The sequence below is a fragment of the Oryza sativa genome, chromosome 7, assembly GCF_034140825.1.
Source record: "Oryza sativa Japonica Group chromosome 7, ASM3414082v1".
NCBI classification, from domain to species: Eukaryota; Viridiplantae; Streptophyta; class Magnoliopsida; order Poales; family Poaceae; genus Oryza; species Oryza sativa.
In genome coordinates this window covers 24844400-24862609 of record NC_089041.1, presented here as the reverse complement: position 1 = coordinate 24862609, position 18210 = coordinate 24844400, and the positions used below count along the sequence as shown (strand labels likewise).

Here is an 18210-nt window from a genome sequence, read left to right as displayed (position 1 = left end):
GAAGGCGACCCCGCGTGGTCAAAGCTGTGGGGGGGAGGAGGACGTGAGCTGTCGCGGGGCCCACGTGGGGGGAGAGAGAGAGAGAGGCGGGACACGTGGCGGGCGATGCGGCGACCTGCGCGGCACACGTAGCCCCCCTCCCGCTTTGGCTGCGCGCTTTTGTGAGATGAGATGCTTCTCCGGAGGGGAGGCGACGTGTCGCTGCGGCGTAGGGCCCCAGTCGAGAGGGGGAGGTGGGGCCCACAGGTGAGGGCAAGTTGCAGCTGTTTGTTGGGTGCCAGTTGCTGGTATAGCTGGCTAGGCTAGGTCCTGCCTGCCTGCCCCTACGGGGTCGCCAAGAGGTGATTAGTTTGCTGTTTTTTTTTTGTTTTTTTGTTTTGGCTGTGGGCGAGCCGAGCCGACGCTGAGCTGGTGTGTGAGGTTTCTTGGTCTGGCTTGGCTTGGTAGAAATGTAGAATGAACGTGGAAATTTATTTCAATTTTTATTACCTGACTTTAAAACAGAGCTAAACAAACATGAAAATAGTCTTATATGGAAAAACAAAAAAGAACAAACACACGACAGACATAGGTCGACCGCTGGGGAATTGGATAAGTTTTGCAATCGTTGAAAGTTCAAACGACGCTAAACCATGGTATGGTATGGAATATACTACAGTATCATACATCAATAAGACTGATGTCCTATCGTTTCTATTTTAGAGGTTATTGTGATTTTGTTTTTCAAAAAGGAACGCTGAAATTATGGTAGTATGCTTCGAATGTGTGAAAGATATAATTTGGTTCTGTTATGACGTGCGCAACGCGAAAAAACTCTATGCCAATATTTCTATTGTTCCATGTATATTTTATAAAGACATAACTGGTATAATTAACAAGTTAATTTCACAATCGAAGAAAGTTGAATGGGTTGATTCAGCTATGCAATGAAACAACACTGTTTTACTTCATTTTTATTGTAATGACGTGCGCAACACGGCAGAATTTTATGTATATAATCAACTAATAGAATATTGATGGATATAATCGTAAAGTATTAAATTAACCAATGCGACTAATATATTATATACAAATACTTATCACATATAAATATATTTATTCGTAACCATGAATCATTGTAGCATAAAAAAAATTGCTAGAACATAAAATATATTTAGTATGAGCAATGAAGCCACCACCCAAGGGAACCGGTTGCACGGAATAATCCAGAACGTGTCAGGCCAAAGGGCCCCCTACGGTCCTTCGACACGTCACGCTTTTTTCTTTGTACCGGTCCCCACAACACCCAAGCCGAGCCGACCCTCCCAACCCCGGCTCGGCTCGGCTCGTCGCGATCCAACACGTGTCCCCTACCCACGACACGTGGCAACCCGCCATGCGCCCTTACTCCTACAGTTCCCCCGTATTCCCATTTTTTTTTCTCCCATTATTTTTTTTTTCTCACGATTTTTTTTTCTCGGGTTAATGGCGGAGCAAAGAGATTAGACTGGACACGAAGGCCTCCCTCTCCTCACCTCCATTCTCTCTGCTTCCTCTTCCTCTCCGCGTAGAGAGATCTGGTTGCTCCATCGAATTCTGCTCGTTCGGTCGTTTTCTTGCGTCCTCGTCGTGTTCGCCATCGATTTCCGTGGGAGATTCAGAGGCGGCGAGGGCGGCGGAGGAGGAGGTTTCTTGCTCGTTTCTTGGGTTGCGCTTCGTGCTGGAGTAATGTCTACTAGTGCTCTGCATTTGGAGCTCGTTGGTTGCGTGTTCTTGGGAGAATTCGAGGCATGGGCGAGGTGGTGTTGAGGGATTTTGGTGGTGTGTTGGAGAGATTGGGAGACGGCGAAGGATTATCATCTGCTTGTTGCTGGTTTGATAGCTGAATTCTTGGTTGTTTTTTTGGTGCCATGGCGGCGTCGAGGGATTTCTTGGGCGGGTTCGGCGGGGAGGTGGGCGGCGCGGCGGTGGCGGGGGAGAAGGGCGGCGGCGAGTCCGACGAGATCGAGCTCAGCTTGGGGCTGTCGCTGGGCGGTTGCTTCGGCGCCGACCTGGCGAGGGAGTTCAAGAAGCCGAGGCTGGTGAGGTCGTCGTCCATCGCGTCAATCTGCTCGCTGCCCGGCGGCGGCGGCGGCGGCGCGGGCGGCGACGACGTGGCCACCGCGGCGCCGGCTCCGGCGCCGCTGATGCGGACCAGCTCGCTCCCCACGGAGACCGAGGAGGAGCGGTGGCGCCGCCGCGAGATGCAGAGCCTGAAGCGGCTCGAGGCCAAGCGCAAGCGCCTCGAGCGCCGCAACTCCATGAACTCCGGCAGGTCCGCCGGCGCCGGCGGCGGCGGCCGGGACGACGGCCAGGACGCGATGTACCCCACCGGGTTCCAGCTCCGGCGATCCGTCGTGTCGCAGGGGAGCACCTCGTCGTGCATGCCAGAGCAAGGTACATGTGATACTGTTACTTTTCATGGTTCCATTTTTTTTTTTGCTAGAAAACTCCATTTGCTACTGAATTAATTAGACTTTAATCTCCACTGCTCTAGCTGGATTTTTTTTTTATTTTTGAGCGAAAGATTGTAGCTGAACTATTCCATTAGCTTTGCTGGTCGATAGCTATTGATGGTTCATTCAGGATTTCAGGTTGGTGTGCATGATGTGTTGTTTGTGCTTGTGCTAAGCACAAAGTTTGGGGCTTTGGGCCCCCTTGGAACCTAAATTTGGTAAAGACAGTTTAGGCCAGAAATTTCACATGAAACAGTTTAGTTTCATTAGGAATTTCACAAGGAAATTTTCAAAGGTCAAACGGGATTGATTGCTATGTTTGGTAGGATTTGCATGGGCAGGGATCGATCTCCTAAATTTTTAGGTAAGGAAAGATTGTGTTTTGGGTTGCAGTTATATACGATGAAATTTGAGCAGACACGAACCTGTCAGGTGCTTTTGCAGTTTTGCCGTTTTCCACTACTGATCAGTATTCTTGTTATGTTGAAGGCCCTTTTACAGTGAAATGGGAAGCATGTTGAGAGATTAGCTGATGAGTGCTTTTGCAATTAGAAACTCAAAAATAGAGAGTTCTTTATGGAGAAAAAAGTTTGGTGCTTTTACACATATTTTTTTTTTTGCTAGAATGTATCTTATGATTGATATCGTTCATGGAATTCGTTGGGCTGTGGTGTTGTTAGTAGATGCTACAGTCCACAGAGATTCCTTTTTGGGATGGCCCTTACTTATAAGCATGGCCATTAGGTAGCATAAAAGAATGATTAATTATCTAGACTAATCATTGTCCAAGCTGGTGTTATGAATTACGATTCAATGCCTTTGACATTGCGCGAGCTCGAGCCATGAAAATTTGCCTGAAAAGAACTGAAATTCATTTCCATTAGCATTTGACGCAAGTGTAGATTATCTCCATTTGAATCTGCAAAAATGTGACGATTTGCCGCTTTCCTTTTGGCGCGCAGGTGTTGGTGTTGGTGCTGAAGCCATGGACACATCATCTTCAGACAATGCTAGTTGTCAAAACAAACCCCTTCCCCCGACGGCGTCGTCGGGCGGCGGCGGAGGAGGGAGGCCGCCGGCGAACGGCAGCATGAAGGAGCAGCCGCCGCTGCGGACGCTCCGGTCGCTGACGATGCGGACGACGAGCACCGGCGACCTGAGGAAGAGCATGATGGAGGACATGCCGATGGTGTCGTCCAGGGTGGATGGCCCCAATGGCCGGAAGATCGACGGGTTCCTGTACAAGTACAGGAAACGCGAGGAGGTGAGGATCGTGTGCGTCTGCCACGGCAACTTCCTGACGCCGGCGGAGTTCGTGAAGCACGCCGGCGGCGGCGACGTCACCAACCCGCTCAGGCACATCGTCGTCAACCCCTCGCGGTCGGTGTTCTTGTGATCGTGCTCTCGCAGGCAGGTGCACCTTAGTTGTCATCAGATCGCTCTCTCTCTCTCTCTCTCTCTCTTTTGATCTTCTCTTTCACTTTTTTTTTCACATCTGAATTTCTTGGTAATATCATTAGCTTTTTTATGATATGTTAATTAGCCGTCCCCTGGATTTCCATGAGTTGAAAGGAAATGCAGGGCCTGAGCTGTTTACTTACTGTAAGTTAAGGGAGTGAACAAATTTGAGAGAATTTGTCATCATCAGCTCAAAAATGTCCTGAATCCAAATTGGATGTTGGTTCAGCCGTGGAGGTACCCAACTCTGCAGTTTTCAGATGAGCAAAAGCTCATAGCACATTAGAAACCGGTCTTGTACAAACATGGAATCACCTCTGGCCTAGAAACTTGGGCCTTATTTTGAAATGAAAGAATTTTAAAAGATTTTGCGGAGATTGAACTAATTCTTGTGATTATCTCATGATTTTTGTAATGTTCGAAAGAAGAACTACTTTTGTTTATAAAATAGAAGCTCCATCGGTTGTCAAAGCTAAAATATGAACTTTCAAACATAATTTTGAAGTCGATTTGAAGGTATTTTCAACGTAGTTTCTTTTTCAGCATTGGCTTTTAGACTATTAAGAACACACATATAAAAAAGTTTTACCTGTAAATTATTTTTTTCTAATAAACCGTTTTGTACTTATTAGGGAATATAAGCAACGGATGAGGACCTAGAATTGGTTTTTTAAACATACCTTTCATCGCATAAAAAAACTTAATCCTAATTAAAACCTGAACATATGAGTGTCTAAATTTGTATTTAGGATTGTTTTATTCTTTTTGACGGAGTAGTACGTAGAATCTCCATATAAGTCTATATAGGTGAATGTGAACACACACTTATATGAATGTGGGTCTCATTGTTCACCCAATGAATTATAAGCCGTTGTTAAAATTTGAATTTTAAAACTTGATTCTAAAATTGATTTTGATGTTTTTTTAATGAAAGAAGTTTTTCTAATGTAGTTTCTTTCAGTATTGGCTTTTAAATTGCAAAGAACAAATGTATTGAAAGTTTTATCTATAAATTATTTTTCTAATTATCAATAAGCTGCTACTACTTATAATAAATCATGGGTAACCGATTGGATCCTGTGTTTATACCGTGTTTTTAAGATATATGACTAGGTTTTGTTGCGTAGCTTCGATACCGTAATAATATCTAACGAAATTGTTGTAAAAATACTTGCAAAGAAGAATATTATCCACGTGTTTAAATTATAAAAAGAATTATGGAGTGTTTAGGAATACTACTGGTAAGTAGTACCTCTCACATGGCACTGTTCTTTTTCAGGTTTTTCTTCTTTTGTTTGTGAGTAAAGAGAGCTAAGCCAACCATAGACGGACTCTTGTGCAACGCAGCAGCAAAACGTGTCCCTAATGATTGATTTGCTGGTTTGATCTGAGCGCGGCAGCGTGACCCATCATCCGCTACCGGACGCATCGCATCAGCAGCAGCATCTAAACAAAATCTTGGAAAACGTTGTTGGTGATATTTATTTTTCTTCCTCCCCGAACTCGCTGGAAACCTGCAGCATGTATGCGCCTGAGTGCCTCTCCCCCACAGTGTTAGCGCGATCACTCGATGGTTTTGTGCGCTCTGACGCGCGACCACCTGCACGACTTACAGCCACACACATAACTAGGGAATTACTTCAGAAAAACGTCACAATTATTTTTATAAAAAACTTTAAATATAAATACAGTATAGTTATAACGTAACTACTAGAAAAAACGCGTGGCAAAAGCCACGCATGGTATAATGAGCCTAGGCCATTGGGCCTAGTGGGGTAACAAATGAATATATACTTTCAGTTAATTACAGGCTTATTTTCTCTGATGTTTTGGGTTTTAAATAAATTTATATTTCACATTATAAAATGTTTGGATTTTGAATAAATTCATATATGGATCAATGTATGTGTATAAAATGTTTGAGGTTTTGAATAAATTTATGTTTCATACTATAAGACGTACGTTGTGGGTTAAATTTATACATGGATCAATATATGTGTTTCAAATACATGTGTAAATTTATATGAACATTAGTGAATCTAGACGGGATATTGAAGAGCTTAAATACAAGGAAAGTAAAAATTAATCGAAGCTGTGCGTACAAAGTAGGGAGTACGGACTACTGAATGTGCCAATTCATGCATCGACCATCATGCACCGGATGTTTGCATGCTACAGCCTACATGTATGGTTAATATCTCGTTTCATCCAGCATCTTCTTGTGCCATTGCACGGCCTGCTAAACCATGTTCCATGGACCCAATTGCTCCATTGATACATTCGTGAAGAAGCTTCTGGAAGAAACTCCATCTGGTGGCCAGTGCACGCACGCACGCAAGAGCATTTCTAGATCTTTGCACGCGCACGCGCAAGATCTTTTCGTCAAGTCTCTTCCGCGAAACCGGTGTTGCCACGTGGAACCATTCTCTTTGCGATCTTTTGCATCGAATTTGTATTATAATATATGTCTCTTTTAACAGTTTATGCGTTATCAGCACATTTTAGTAGCAACTCATACATTGGCACTGCACGGTGGTATTTAAAGTGCCAATAGATTAGTACTCACTCCGTCCCAAAATAAGTGCAGTTTTGCACTATTTACGTTCAACGTTTGACCGTTCGTCTTATTTGAAATTTTTTTATGATTAGTACGTTTATTGCTATTAGATGTTAAAACATAAATAGTACTTTATGTGTGACTAAATATTTTTAAATTTTTCACAAATTTTGCAAATAAGACGGACGGTCAAACGTTGGGCACGGATATCCACGGCTGCCCTTATTTTGGGACGGAGGTAATAATACATCTATCTTAAAAATGTACTTCCTCCGTAAAAAAAAGTAAATCTAGAACTGAATGTGAAATATTAGAGTACAATAAATCTGGACAGGGGTATGTCTAGATTCGTAGTATTAGAATGTGTCATATCTAGTATTATATTGATTTTTTATGGGACGGATGGAGTAGTCATTTTTTTAGGTAGACACAAATATTAATAAAGTTGGTAGAAATAACTGGAGAAATTTTGTGAGTGGTTGAAAATAGTAAGTGGGTGAGGTAATTAAATGGAGAATGGTTGTGATTAGTCGAGAGGAGAGGATAGGTGGAAAAATAGCTTCATTTTCGGGACAAGCTACTGTGCTAAAAGTAGCTAAAAGTAGTTACATCTTGAGACGGAGGAAATATGGCATATTTCAGTTTCAAAACGAAATGCCTATTTATCTCGCTGCATATGATGATAAAAGTATATGTAAAGAATGTTCGCTCAAATACATATAATCTTGCATTTAAGCACGCATCATCGCATGTACAAATGCGAGTGTGTGTTTTCCTGTGCCGAATGTTATGGCGTTGCCATAAGTGATGGAACCAGCAATGCCGTTGAGTCTTAGACGCCAATGAATATTTGTTAGTCATTCGCACAATATTTAAGAAGCAATCTGAGTAATTGATAGTGACACGGCTATCCAACCAATCCAGGAACTAGCTACGCCACTGTACTACACATGTATTTTCTCTGTCTTTAGATGTACAACGAATCTGAATTCTATAATGTGTCACATCCCATCAAAGTTTTTTATATTTAGAGACAGAGAGAGTAGTAGCTTTTATCGTTGTCAGCCCGCATTTAAAACTTTAATCTCGATACTTAATTGTCTGCCTTAGACGACGTCCGCAGACTACCACTCAACAAGAGTCGTTGATATGTAAAACGACGGGCTATGTGTTTCATATGTCACGGATCGGTCGTGGAATTTGACGGAAACTGTTGAACAGTGAGCTTGGGCCAAAATAAATGCGTGAAACATTCCTAACAAATGGGCTCATGGGCTCGTTCAAACTGGCTTTGTTCGAGCCCAATGGGCTAAATAATCCGAGGCCCAACACACATGTACTCGTGGATTCCGTAGTCGTCGTCATCAGTAGTCTATCGATTTTGCTAGTCTAAACCTACTTTCTATTGGAATATTCCCCGCAACACCGCTCCGTACTCCTTATATATAGCATCACTCCATCAGCGTCGATCGATCGATCGATCCATACCTCGCCGGCGGCGACGACGACGACGACGAGATCGATGGCCTCTCCGTGTACGTGCAACCCTCGAACGTTCTCCGGCGACGTGCGTTCGCTGTCCTAACGTGTGTTGCGTTGCGTGCAGGGGTGGCGATGGTGGTGCTTGTCTGGTGCGCGGCGAGCGGCGGCGCGGCCGTTGGTCGGTGGAGGAGGAGCGGGGGGGACGCCGAAGGCGCCGCTGCAGACGTCGCGGCCGTTCAACATCGCGCACCGGGGGTCGAACGGCGAGCTCCCCGAGGAGACGGCGGCGGCGTACATGCGCGCCATCGACGAGGGCGCCGACTTCATCGAGGCCGACGTGACGGCGACCAAGGACGGCCACCTCGTCTGCTTCCACGACACCACCCTCGACGCCACCACCGACGTCGCCGACCACCCCGAGTTCGCCTCCCGCCGTCGCACCCTCGAGGTCCAGTGGACCAACGTCACCGGCTTCTTCATCAGTAAGCCGCCCGCCACGCCATTGACGATCTCTCTCGCCTCGCCGCCGCCGCCGCCATCATCGAATGTCTCATCGTTGTCGAATGTTCTGCAGCCGATTTCACCCTGGCCGAGCTCAAGACGCTGAGATCCAAGCAGAGGTACGCGTTCCGGGACAGGTCCTACAACGGCGGCGAGTCGTCGCGGATCATCACGTTCGACGAGTTCATCGACACCGCGGCTGGCGCGGCGTCGAGGGTGGTGGGCATCTACCCGGAGATCAAGAACCCGGTGTTCGTCAACCGGCAGGTGCGGTGGCGCGACGGCAAGAAGTTCGAGGACAAGTTCGTGGCGGCGCTCAAGCGTCGCGGCTACGGCGGCCGGTACATGTCGCCGGCGTGGGCGGCGCGGCCGGTGTTCATCCAGTCGTTCGCCCCGACGTCGCTCGTCTACGCCGCCGGCCTCACCGACTCCCCCATGGTGCTCCTCGTCGACGACACCACGGTGCGCACCGAGGACACGAGCCAGTCCTACGACGAGGTGACCTCGGACGAACACCTCGACTACATGAGGGAGTACGTCGTCGGCGTCGGGCCGTGGAAGGATACGGTGGTGCCGCCGACGACGGACAACAAGCTGGCGGCGCCGACGGACCTCGTCGCAAGGGCGCACGCCAGGGGCTTGCAGGTAGGGCTGCAAGTGGGCTTATCCGCGAACCTCTTATAGACAAAATTAGTGTGTAACCGACGGGTTTGACTTACGGGTTAACTATTAATTTAACCTATAAATAAGTCGGGCCATGACACGAAAACTCATAAACTATCATTTATTTGATTTATAAGTGAACTCACGGGTCGGTCCGTTTGCATCCCTATCTGCAGGTGCACCCCTACACGTACCGGAACGAGAACCAGTTCCTGCACTTCAACTTCCGGCAGGATCCGTACGCCGAGTACGACTACTGGATCAACGACGTCGGTGACCTCTTCACCGACTTTCCGGCGAGCCTCCGCCGCTACCAGGAGTGGACCACCGCCGGGAGGAAGGGCTGATTGATCGATCTTCTCTTTGCTAGGATTATTCTAGGCATGGCGACGATGATATAAAATGCATTGATCATTAGTTCATTATTATGTGGAATTCTGTTAAGATATTAATTAGTATATGAAAGTCAAATTTCTTTTCACTCATTTGACCATTTTGAGAGTGTATTTTGTGTTTGAGAAAGTATGAATAAAAAAGGATTTTGAATTTTCTTTTGCTTTTTTTAGAAGAATAATTGGAATAAATAGAATTATCCACTCTACGAGAATGAAACTCTTTTTATGCATAATGTTCTTATTTTAACATATAATACCTCCGTTCCTTTTTATATGACGTTGGGATAGCATATGTTTTGATTATGTTATTTGTCCGGCTAGTTTTTTCTTCGCCAAATCGCCCCAAGCTTTTATGCGCCAATACAATTTTCAGATGTTCCCTATGCGCCAATACAATTTTCAGATGTTCCCTATTTAGGTTATCGTTTAAGTATGATTTTTAATACAATTTTCAGATGTTCCCTATGCGCCAATACAATTTTTAGATGTTCCCTATTTAGGTTATCGTTTAAGTATGATTTTTACAACTTTATTAGAAACAAAGATGTTTACGATTTTGCATTGCCGCTATATGGTCCCATTGCTGGAATAATTTTGCTGCAGCTTACGAGAATTTGTGTGCAAATTAATGGCCAATTGGCTATCACTAAGATATGAGGGGGTAGAAAGAAGAGGGTAACTCAAATGTTTTCACATCCAATAGAGCAACAAAATTCAGTTCACGATCCATTGATTCCGGATAGAATTAGATATAGTTGAGACGATTCAAAGCAGGAAGAATGTGGGGGTGGGGGTTTATCCTAGCCTTTTGTGCTCAGTCTCACACCCATGGAAACATGGGCTTATTATATTTGTGGTTTATACATGCAAAGCGCACCGAATTTTATTTATTTTTATTAGTCCGCATAAGGACTACATTTATGACGCCATATGTAAGTACGTTTAATTTAATTTTTGATGGTAACTTATATAGTTTCACTATAATTATATTATAATTTTTAGAACTTATGTTATAACTTTTAATACTTACAATCTAATTGTCTTTACTTGAATCCTTAAAAAAACACCAACGCAAATCAACATATCAAGGAAAAAAAAACAAGAGATAAAGAAACGTATAAATACACAACGAGCAAGCAACATTGGCGAGGATAAATTAAGCCCACTTCCCTTTTAGCAAATGTTTATTTCTTTTAACCACGTGTGAATAAAAAAGCTCACTCATTTTCAATTCAAGTTAGACTAGAATAAATTCTATATAGGAAAATTTTATAAATAACAACTTTATACATAGAAAATTTATATTAAACTTTTGTATATAAAAACTTTCTATGTAGAGAAACATTTACATAAAGTCTTCGGCATAAAAATTTTATCCATATAAATATTCGGCATAGAAACTTTATACATAAAAACATTTGATATAGAAACTTTATACATAAAAATATTCAAATTAAATAAAAAGAAAAAACTTGATTGTGGGCCATGCATTCAACCCAAAAGGAAAAGGGCCGAGCCCAAAAAGATAAACTTAATGTGTTCAGCCCATTAAAAACGTCAAACAAGCCCCACAAGCAATATTGCCAAAAAGGAAAAAAAAACATAATTGGCCAAAAAAAAAAAACAACGCCAACAAAATAGCACGCGCAATAGCCTTTTTGACACAAAAGGACTTTCGAGAAATGTGTGGTGACATTTTTCTTTGATATATTGCCGTGCTGTATTTTCTATACTATCGAAGTATCCACGTGTTGGAAATACTTTTGTACTGCAGTACTTCTGTGCCTTAGGTTGGGCAGTTGATAGTACATCACCTTCAGCGACATGCCTACATGAAGAAATTGGCATGATACAAACAAGAACCACTCGATTCGGCAGCAGAACACATAATCCAGTTGCATAGACAGCATAGTAGTCAAAGATTGCCTTTTCTTTTCTTTTTCTTTTTTTGTTCACTTCATGCTAATTTGGTTCATATTACTAAGATCTCAACTGGTTCTACAGTCATTGGCAAATTTACAAAAATTACTTATCACTAACTAAAAGTAATATCAGCGCAATATCAAACAAAAAAACAAATCGTGGATCGTTACTAAACCATCGTGGATCTCATAATGTTCATGATGACAATTCTATTTTAATTTTTACATCTTCATGCATGGTATGATCTTTTACTTGATACTATGTCTTTTTTTTTTTTTGCTGGAGCTGGAGCAATGTTTGGTTGATGCTACTGTGCCGCCCTATACATATGCTTGGTTCAGATCTTGCCTAGCCATAACCAGGATAGTTGCAGCAACTGAAAAACCTGTCACTAAGATGATCCCTAAAGATGTTTATGATTTTACAACAACATTAGAAAGAAAGATGTTTATGATTTTACATTGGCACTGGATTCCTGAACTATTTTGCTGCAGTCACTAAGATGAGGGGTAGAATTAACAGGTTAACTCAATTTTTTTTCAGATTCACGACCAATCACTGAGTAGCACAGTATAATTTTTACTTGTTCCAGCAACAAAATTCAGCTCACGATCCATTGATTCCGGATAGAATTAGTTATGGTTGAGGCGATTGAAAGCAGGAAGAACATGGTTATCCTTAGCCTTTTTGCGCTGGTGCCTGCCAACTCACTTCCAAACACATGAATATACATACGTGAGCGGGCAAGACTATCAGGAATCCAGGCGATCGTGAACTGGAAAGTGAAAGCACGAGTGCCAAATACAGACAGAAAAAGAACAACTGAAACTCACAAGTGGATGAGAACCCCTGGAAAATGGAAAATTCAGAAGCCGCACATGGTCCTGTCTCTGATGAACTGATGGTATCATGATCTGCTGTGTTTCATTTTTCACTTGCTGAAGCTAAAATTATGCAAGGTAATATTCTTGCACATTTTTCAATCCTTTCCATGAGATGTGTGTTTACAGAAAGAGAATTCCCCAAATAAGGCCCGAAAGTTAAATATGTCAGCTTCATGCTGAAAAACCATTACCTTTCTTGCCAGAGAAGGTACTAGTACAAATTAGCAACAGCAAAAATATGGTAATACCAGAAACGAACAAAAATGGTACAATCTTTGAGATAATGAAGATAACTAAGGCACGACTCTGATCTGGATATCTCTCTCACGCAAAAAGAAAGTAAGACCGAAGAATGACTGGATCATATATGCTGGTCAGTGTTTAGAGACATGCATGTCTATCTATGCGCTCGACCAATTAATCGCTGGCATGAAAATTTTAACTCTGCATACAAGCTCAGCAGAAAACAACAATGCAAATGATGGGAATATACAAGTAGATATATGACAAGCGCTGCAGGGAATCATGACACATGCTTGCCATGTATTGATATTGCATCACGTTTGAGATTACCACATACTGTATACTATCCCAAAGGTAAATAACAGGAGAACAAATCAGGCAAACTTAAATGAACTAGATGTTCGTTCTTTTAAAGGGAAGTAACAAAGAAGCACAAGTCAGGCAAACCTAAATGAAATATTTGAAATTAAGGTTGTTAATTTACATCTGCTCTTCTTATCTGCAGATACATTAGTGAGCAATTCAGTGAAAACTGTATTATACAGAGCTGGCATCTACAAGATAAATCTAGTCAAACAGATGATTAGGAAAAAAAATCACCAAGGGCCACAAGTTACGGCTATCTTTACCTTCTACAAGTTGAATGTGTAATCATCGGTGTTCTCGGATTGGTGGCTGAAGTTGCTTTAGCCGTTGAACGACCTGCTTCATAGTTGGTCGTACAGAGAGTGAATCAACAGTGCACATCACTGCTAAATGCAATGTCTCTACTAAGTCATCATGCGGACCCACATCCCACAGGCCATCAATAAAGAATTCACGAGCGCGGCCTTGACGAAGAAGCATGCAAGCCCAAGCAACTATGTTAAACCCATTACCATAAGGAGAAAATGACGGATCCAAGGCTTTCTTGTCTGATATTAACTCCATCAGTACAACACCATAGCTATACACATCGGCTTTATCTGAAACACGGCATGTCATAGCATATTCTGGAGCAACATATCCAAAAGTCCCAGCTACACCAGTGGTTGCATGGGTTTCTGAATTTCCCAAGAGCCTTGCCAGTCCGAAGTCTGAGAGATAAGCATTATACTCGGTGTCCAACAAAATGTTGCTTGGTTTCACATCACGGTGAAGGATACGAGGAACACAAGTATCATGCAGATAAGCAAGTGCTTTTGCAATGTCCAAAGCAATCTTGTGGAGCATCTTCCAGTCAACAGGTCTCTTTGATCTCTCCTGAATAAACCTCTCAAGATTTCCTCCAGGCAAGTAGTTATATATGAGAAACATTTCAGACTCACCAAGATGGTATCCTACTAAGGTAACCAGATTTGGATGCCTTAATCTCCCCAGAGTTTTAATCTCAGCATGAAACTGTTGAACACCTTGGAATCTCCCAACAGAGAGCCTCTTTATAGCTACCAACACTCCAGGTGAAATTTCAGCTTTATAAGTGGCTCCAAAGCCCCCACTTCCAATGCAATTGCTCGCATTGAAACTCCCAGTTGCTCGAACAACAGTCTCATAAGTGATTGGCACTCCGATGTCTTGGAAAGTTATAACTTCTCTTCTTCGAGATGAGCGACTTGACATTCGGGGAGCACACTTCCTTGTGTAAATAAAGAGCACAATCAGAGCAAGAAGGACAGAAACAATGGCCGTTGCAGAAGTTATCGAAGCTATTTCAATTGCATTGAATGAATTGCTTCCTCCTTGATTCTGTGAATCCGCAGATGATGTATCATTATAGTCATTGGAGTTCAAACCACGGCCCTGCTGTGCAGCTGATGGGACAGCCAGGGTATACATATGACATGATTGTAATAAAGGATTCCCAATAACGCTATCACACCGAACTGTGTTGCTATTTGCTGGCACTGGACCAGACAAATTGTTAAATGACAAGTTGAACATGGTAAGTGACATTGATTTAGCGAATGCAGAAGGTATCTTCCCAGTAAGTTTATTGTTGTCAAGGAGTAGGGCAGTGAGATTTCTCAAATCAGCAAGGGCACCAGGGATCTCTCCTGTGAGGAGGTTTGAGGACAGGTCCAGAACCTTCAGAGAGTACAGCTGATTAATCTCGGTTGGAATGGTACCATTGAGAAAGTTATGGCCCAAAGAGAGGCGCTCTAAGTTTGGCAGGTTCTTCACGGAAGTAGGAATTTCACCACCAAGATGGTTCCTACTCAAATCCAAGCTGATAAGATAATTCAATTGCCCGATACTTGTTGGTATCAAACCAGAGAGCTGATTACCAGCAACACCAAGAACGACTAGAGAGCTGCACAATGAGCCAATCTCGACTGGAATCCCGCCAGTTATCAAGTTGTTGCTGACGTCCACAATGAAACCCCTTGAGCTGTTGCACTTGCTGAATAGGTCAGGTTGCAACTGTCCAGCAATATTGTTCCCATCAGCCAGAAAAGCATAGGACCCTTGCATCCCCAGTTTATCCGCAGCAAGCGGCAACGATTTCACTGGTCCAGTAAAATTGTTCTGGGCAAAACTGTGGTAACTAGTCAAATCCGTGCCCAAGACAAATGAGGACGAACGAAATCCAGCAAGCGCCTGATATGAAAAAAAGGAAGAATACTCTGACACCAAGTCGTCAAATGGGAGCTGAGATGAAGGGCATCCCTTTTGCTCGAACACTGGCATTGCGCCAGAGAACCGGTTTCCACTGACATCAAATACATCCATGCAAGGCACTGTGAGTGATGGATCAATGGCACCTGTCAACTTGTTTGAGCTCAGATTCAAGAACTTTAGATGGCTGCATTCCACCAGCCCATTAGGAATACCGCCGGAGAACAAATTCTCCCCCAAATTGATCATCTCCAAGCTCTGGCAAGCGCTCCAATTACGTGGCAACTCCCCCTCCAGTGTAGCCCTCGGCGCCCACAGCACCCTCAGCTTTGGCAACGCGACAACAGCATCTGGTATTCCTCCTTGGAAGTAGTTAAAATCATCGACATCCCCGTAATCCGACGAATTCGACCCACCAATCGGCGTATACGGATTGGACAGCACGAGTACTGACAGCTCAACGCAACCACCAAGCTCAGCTGGCACAGACCCGCTCAAACTGTTCCTCGACACATCCAACGCCCGCAAATTCCTTAGCCGGCCAATCTCCGGCGGGATGACGTCATCCAACAGGTTGGAGGACAGCAAAAGCGCCTCCAGCTTACTGCAGTTCCCCAAGCTCCGCGGGATGCCACCGACGAGCAGGTTGCCGGAGAGGTCAAGGTACTGCAGGCTGCGGCACCCAGCGCCGCCGAGCTCGTCGGGGATGGCGCCGCCGAGGCGGTTGGAGGCCAGAGACAGGCGGCGCAGCCCCGGGAGCGCGCCGAGCGAGGCGGGCACGGAGCCGTTGAGCTGATTGTAGGAGAGGTCCAGCGTCTGGAGCCCCGCGCAGGCCAGCGCGGGCGGGATCTCCCCCTGGAGGCGGTTTCCGGAGAGGTCGAGCACGAGGAGGCGGCGGAGCGACCAGATCGCGGCGGGGAGCTGGCCGGAGAGCGCGTGGGAAGGGAGCGCCAGCACGCGGAGCCCCCGCAGCGCCGCCACCGCCGGGGACAGCGCCCCCGCGAGGCGGCGGCCCGGGGAGGACGAGACGTTGAGCGCCACGACCTCGCCGTTGCCGCCGCACGACACCCCGGGCCAGGCGCAGTGGTCGGGCGACGCCGCCGTCGTCCACCCCCGGAGCAACCCCCCCGGGTCGGAGGCCACCCCCGCCTTGAACCTCAGCAGCGCCTCCCTCTCACCACCACCACCGGCGTCGGCCGCGGCGGCAGCAGCAGCGAGCAGCAGGAGGAGGAAGAGAGTGATTAGGGTTTGGGTGTTGAGGGTGGCCATGGGGAGGAGAGGAGGCGGCGGCGGCGGGGGCCGCCGTCGCATTGGGGTGGGGGCAGTGGGTGGTGGGAGCTAGCTAGGTCCGCGGCGGCGGTGGCCGGCGGCGAGGGTGGGGGTTAGGGTGGGCTTTTGCGGCGGGGACCTCGGGGAGGGAGGAGTTTTGCGGTTTGAACCCTCGCGTGGTGGTGGTGGTGGCGGCGGCGGCGGCGTGGTGGTAGCTTGGTTTGGAAGCTTTGGGTGGGCATGTGATGTGGGAGGTGAGCTAGCGGAGTTGGGGTTGGGGCACAGTGTGGGGAGTGTGGTTTGGCAGGGAAGGGCTCCGGTTAGTGTCAAATTGCACGGCGGCGCGATGGGTGATGGGATTTTTTTTTTTTTTGGCTTCGCCGTTCGTTAGATTGGCAATGTGGGGGCTTTCTGAAAAACATCTTCGTTTCGTTATACAAAGGCCCTATTCTTTTCTCCAATAAAAGTTGGATTAAATTTTGAATACTCGTGACACGCTTTTCAAACTGCTAAACGGTGTGTTTCGTGCGAAAACTTTCTATATGAAAGTTGTTCCAAAATATTAGATTAGTCTATTTTTCAAGTTTGGAATAATTAAAACTCAATTAATTACACGTTATTATAACCTCGTTTTACGTGAAACACTTAATCTTCATCTTCATCTTCAGGACATTCAAACACCACCTTTGGTTATCTTGTTTTGATAGAAAATGGTGAGTCGTTTCGAGACGAAGGGAGTAGATTTTTTTTCTTATTTGGCATTCTAGTATTCGCTTTCTTTTAATATCTTTTGCATGTCCTTACGTAAAGTAGATTAAACCTCGTCTTTACAGTATGAAAATCTAGTTCATAAGGATTACTCATCTATGACCCATAAAAATTACACATCGCTTGTGTTGCACATTGCGCTCCAATGTCTCGACGTATTTATCTATAATATTTATCACTGCCACCTCTATTGGCCTTCTAATGGTGATGGGTTATTGATGAACTTTGTAATGTAGCATCAACATTTCATCCATTGTCCAATGTCTTGCCAAAATTGGAGAAGATGGGTGAGCAATGTATTATAGTAGAAACAACACAAATAACATTTGGCTAAAAGGAATGTAATGCTCACACGATGTGCATTGCCCGAACCACATGTTATGATGGGCCCCTTGGCACTTTCCAGCGTGGAGCCACGTATTCTTACCAAAGTCTATAGATATATGATAAAACGATAGGAGTCTTACCATTCAAGGGCTGGATTGATTTGGCCCGCATATTTAATTGTACTTAACTGGACCAATCAATAAGTATACCATTTGTGGTAGGAAACAAGATCGACATGATTAATAGTAAGTAGCAAACATGCCCGGCCTTATTAGAGACGGAGGAGCCACAGAGAGGTGACAGGAGGCCTGGCCTCCCTCAAACTTGGTAAAATTGCACTATGTTTAATGTAGCTTTTGTAAAAATGTAAAAGATTAGTATTGTTAGCCCCGCGACAAAAGAAAAATAGTGATTTTCGCTCTGCCTCTACTTATTGTACGCTTCAATGCCGAATGGATCCCTATCATACCTCCACTGCAGACAACCTACTAAGTAACATTTTGGTGCAACAAACAATATTTATGGAATTTTCTATGGTAATAGTATTTATTTTAAAAAATCCAAAGCACAAGACTTCAAGAAAAAAGGTCTGAAATTCGAATCATCTACTTTCCCTCCGGTTATTGAAGAAAAAACCTACTTTCCCTCCAAAAAGCCATGCACACGAGTGA

The 18210-nt window shown here is 44.6% G+C and overlaps 3 protein-coding genes across 3 annotated transcripts; 2 read left to right on the top strand and 1 right to left on the bottom strand.

The window, feature by feature from the left end:
- The first annotated feature begins 1424 nt into the window (after positions 1–1424).
- Positions 1425–4160, top strand: LOC4343834 (ninja-family protein Os07g0602900-like). Its single transcript, NM_001422253.1, has 2 exons — positions 1425–2415; positions 3437–4160. Exons 1-2 carry the CDS (start codon positions 1890–1892, stop codon positions 3868–3870), a joined length of 960 nt encoding a protein of 319 aa, NP_001409182.1. The 5' UTR covers positions 1425–1889; the 3' UTR covers positions 3871–4160.
- A 3741-nt stretch (positions 4161–7901) lies between these two features.
- LOC4343833 (glycerophosphodiester phosphodiesterase GDPD6) lies at positions 7902–9693 on the top strand. The gene is made up of 4 exons (XM_015790897.3): positions 7902–8024; positions 8096–8453; positions 8546–9117; positions 9312–9693. Exons 2-4 carry the CDS (start codon positions 8267–8269, stop codon positions 9480–9482), a joined length of 930 nt encoding a protein of 309 aa, XP_015646383.1. The 5' UTR covers positions 7902–8024; positions 8096–8266; the 3' UTR covers positions 9483–9693.
- A 3324-nt stretch (positions 9694–13017) lies between these two features.
- Positions 13018–16741, bottom strand: LOC4343832 (LRR receptor-like serine/threonine-protein kinase RPK2). Its single transcript, XM_015792013.3, has one exon. The coding sequence runs from the start codon at positions 16484–16486 to the stop codon at positions 13232–13234; it is 3255 nt and encodes a 1084-aa protein (XP_015647499.1). The 5' UTR covers positions 16487–16741; the 3' UTR covers positions 13018–13231.
- Positions 16742–18210: the final 1469 nt, after the last annotated feature.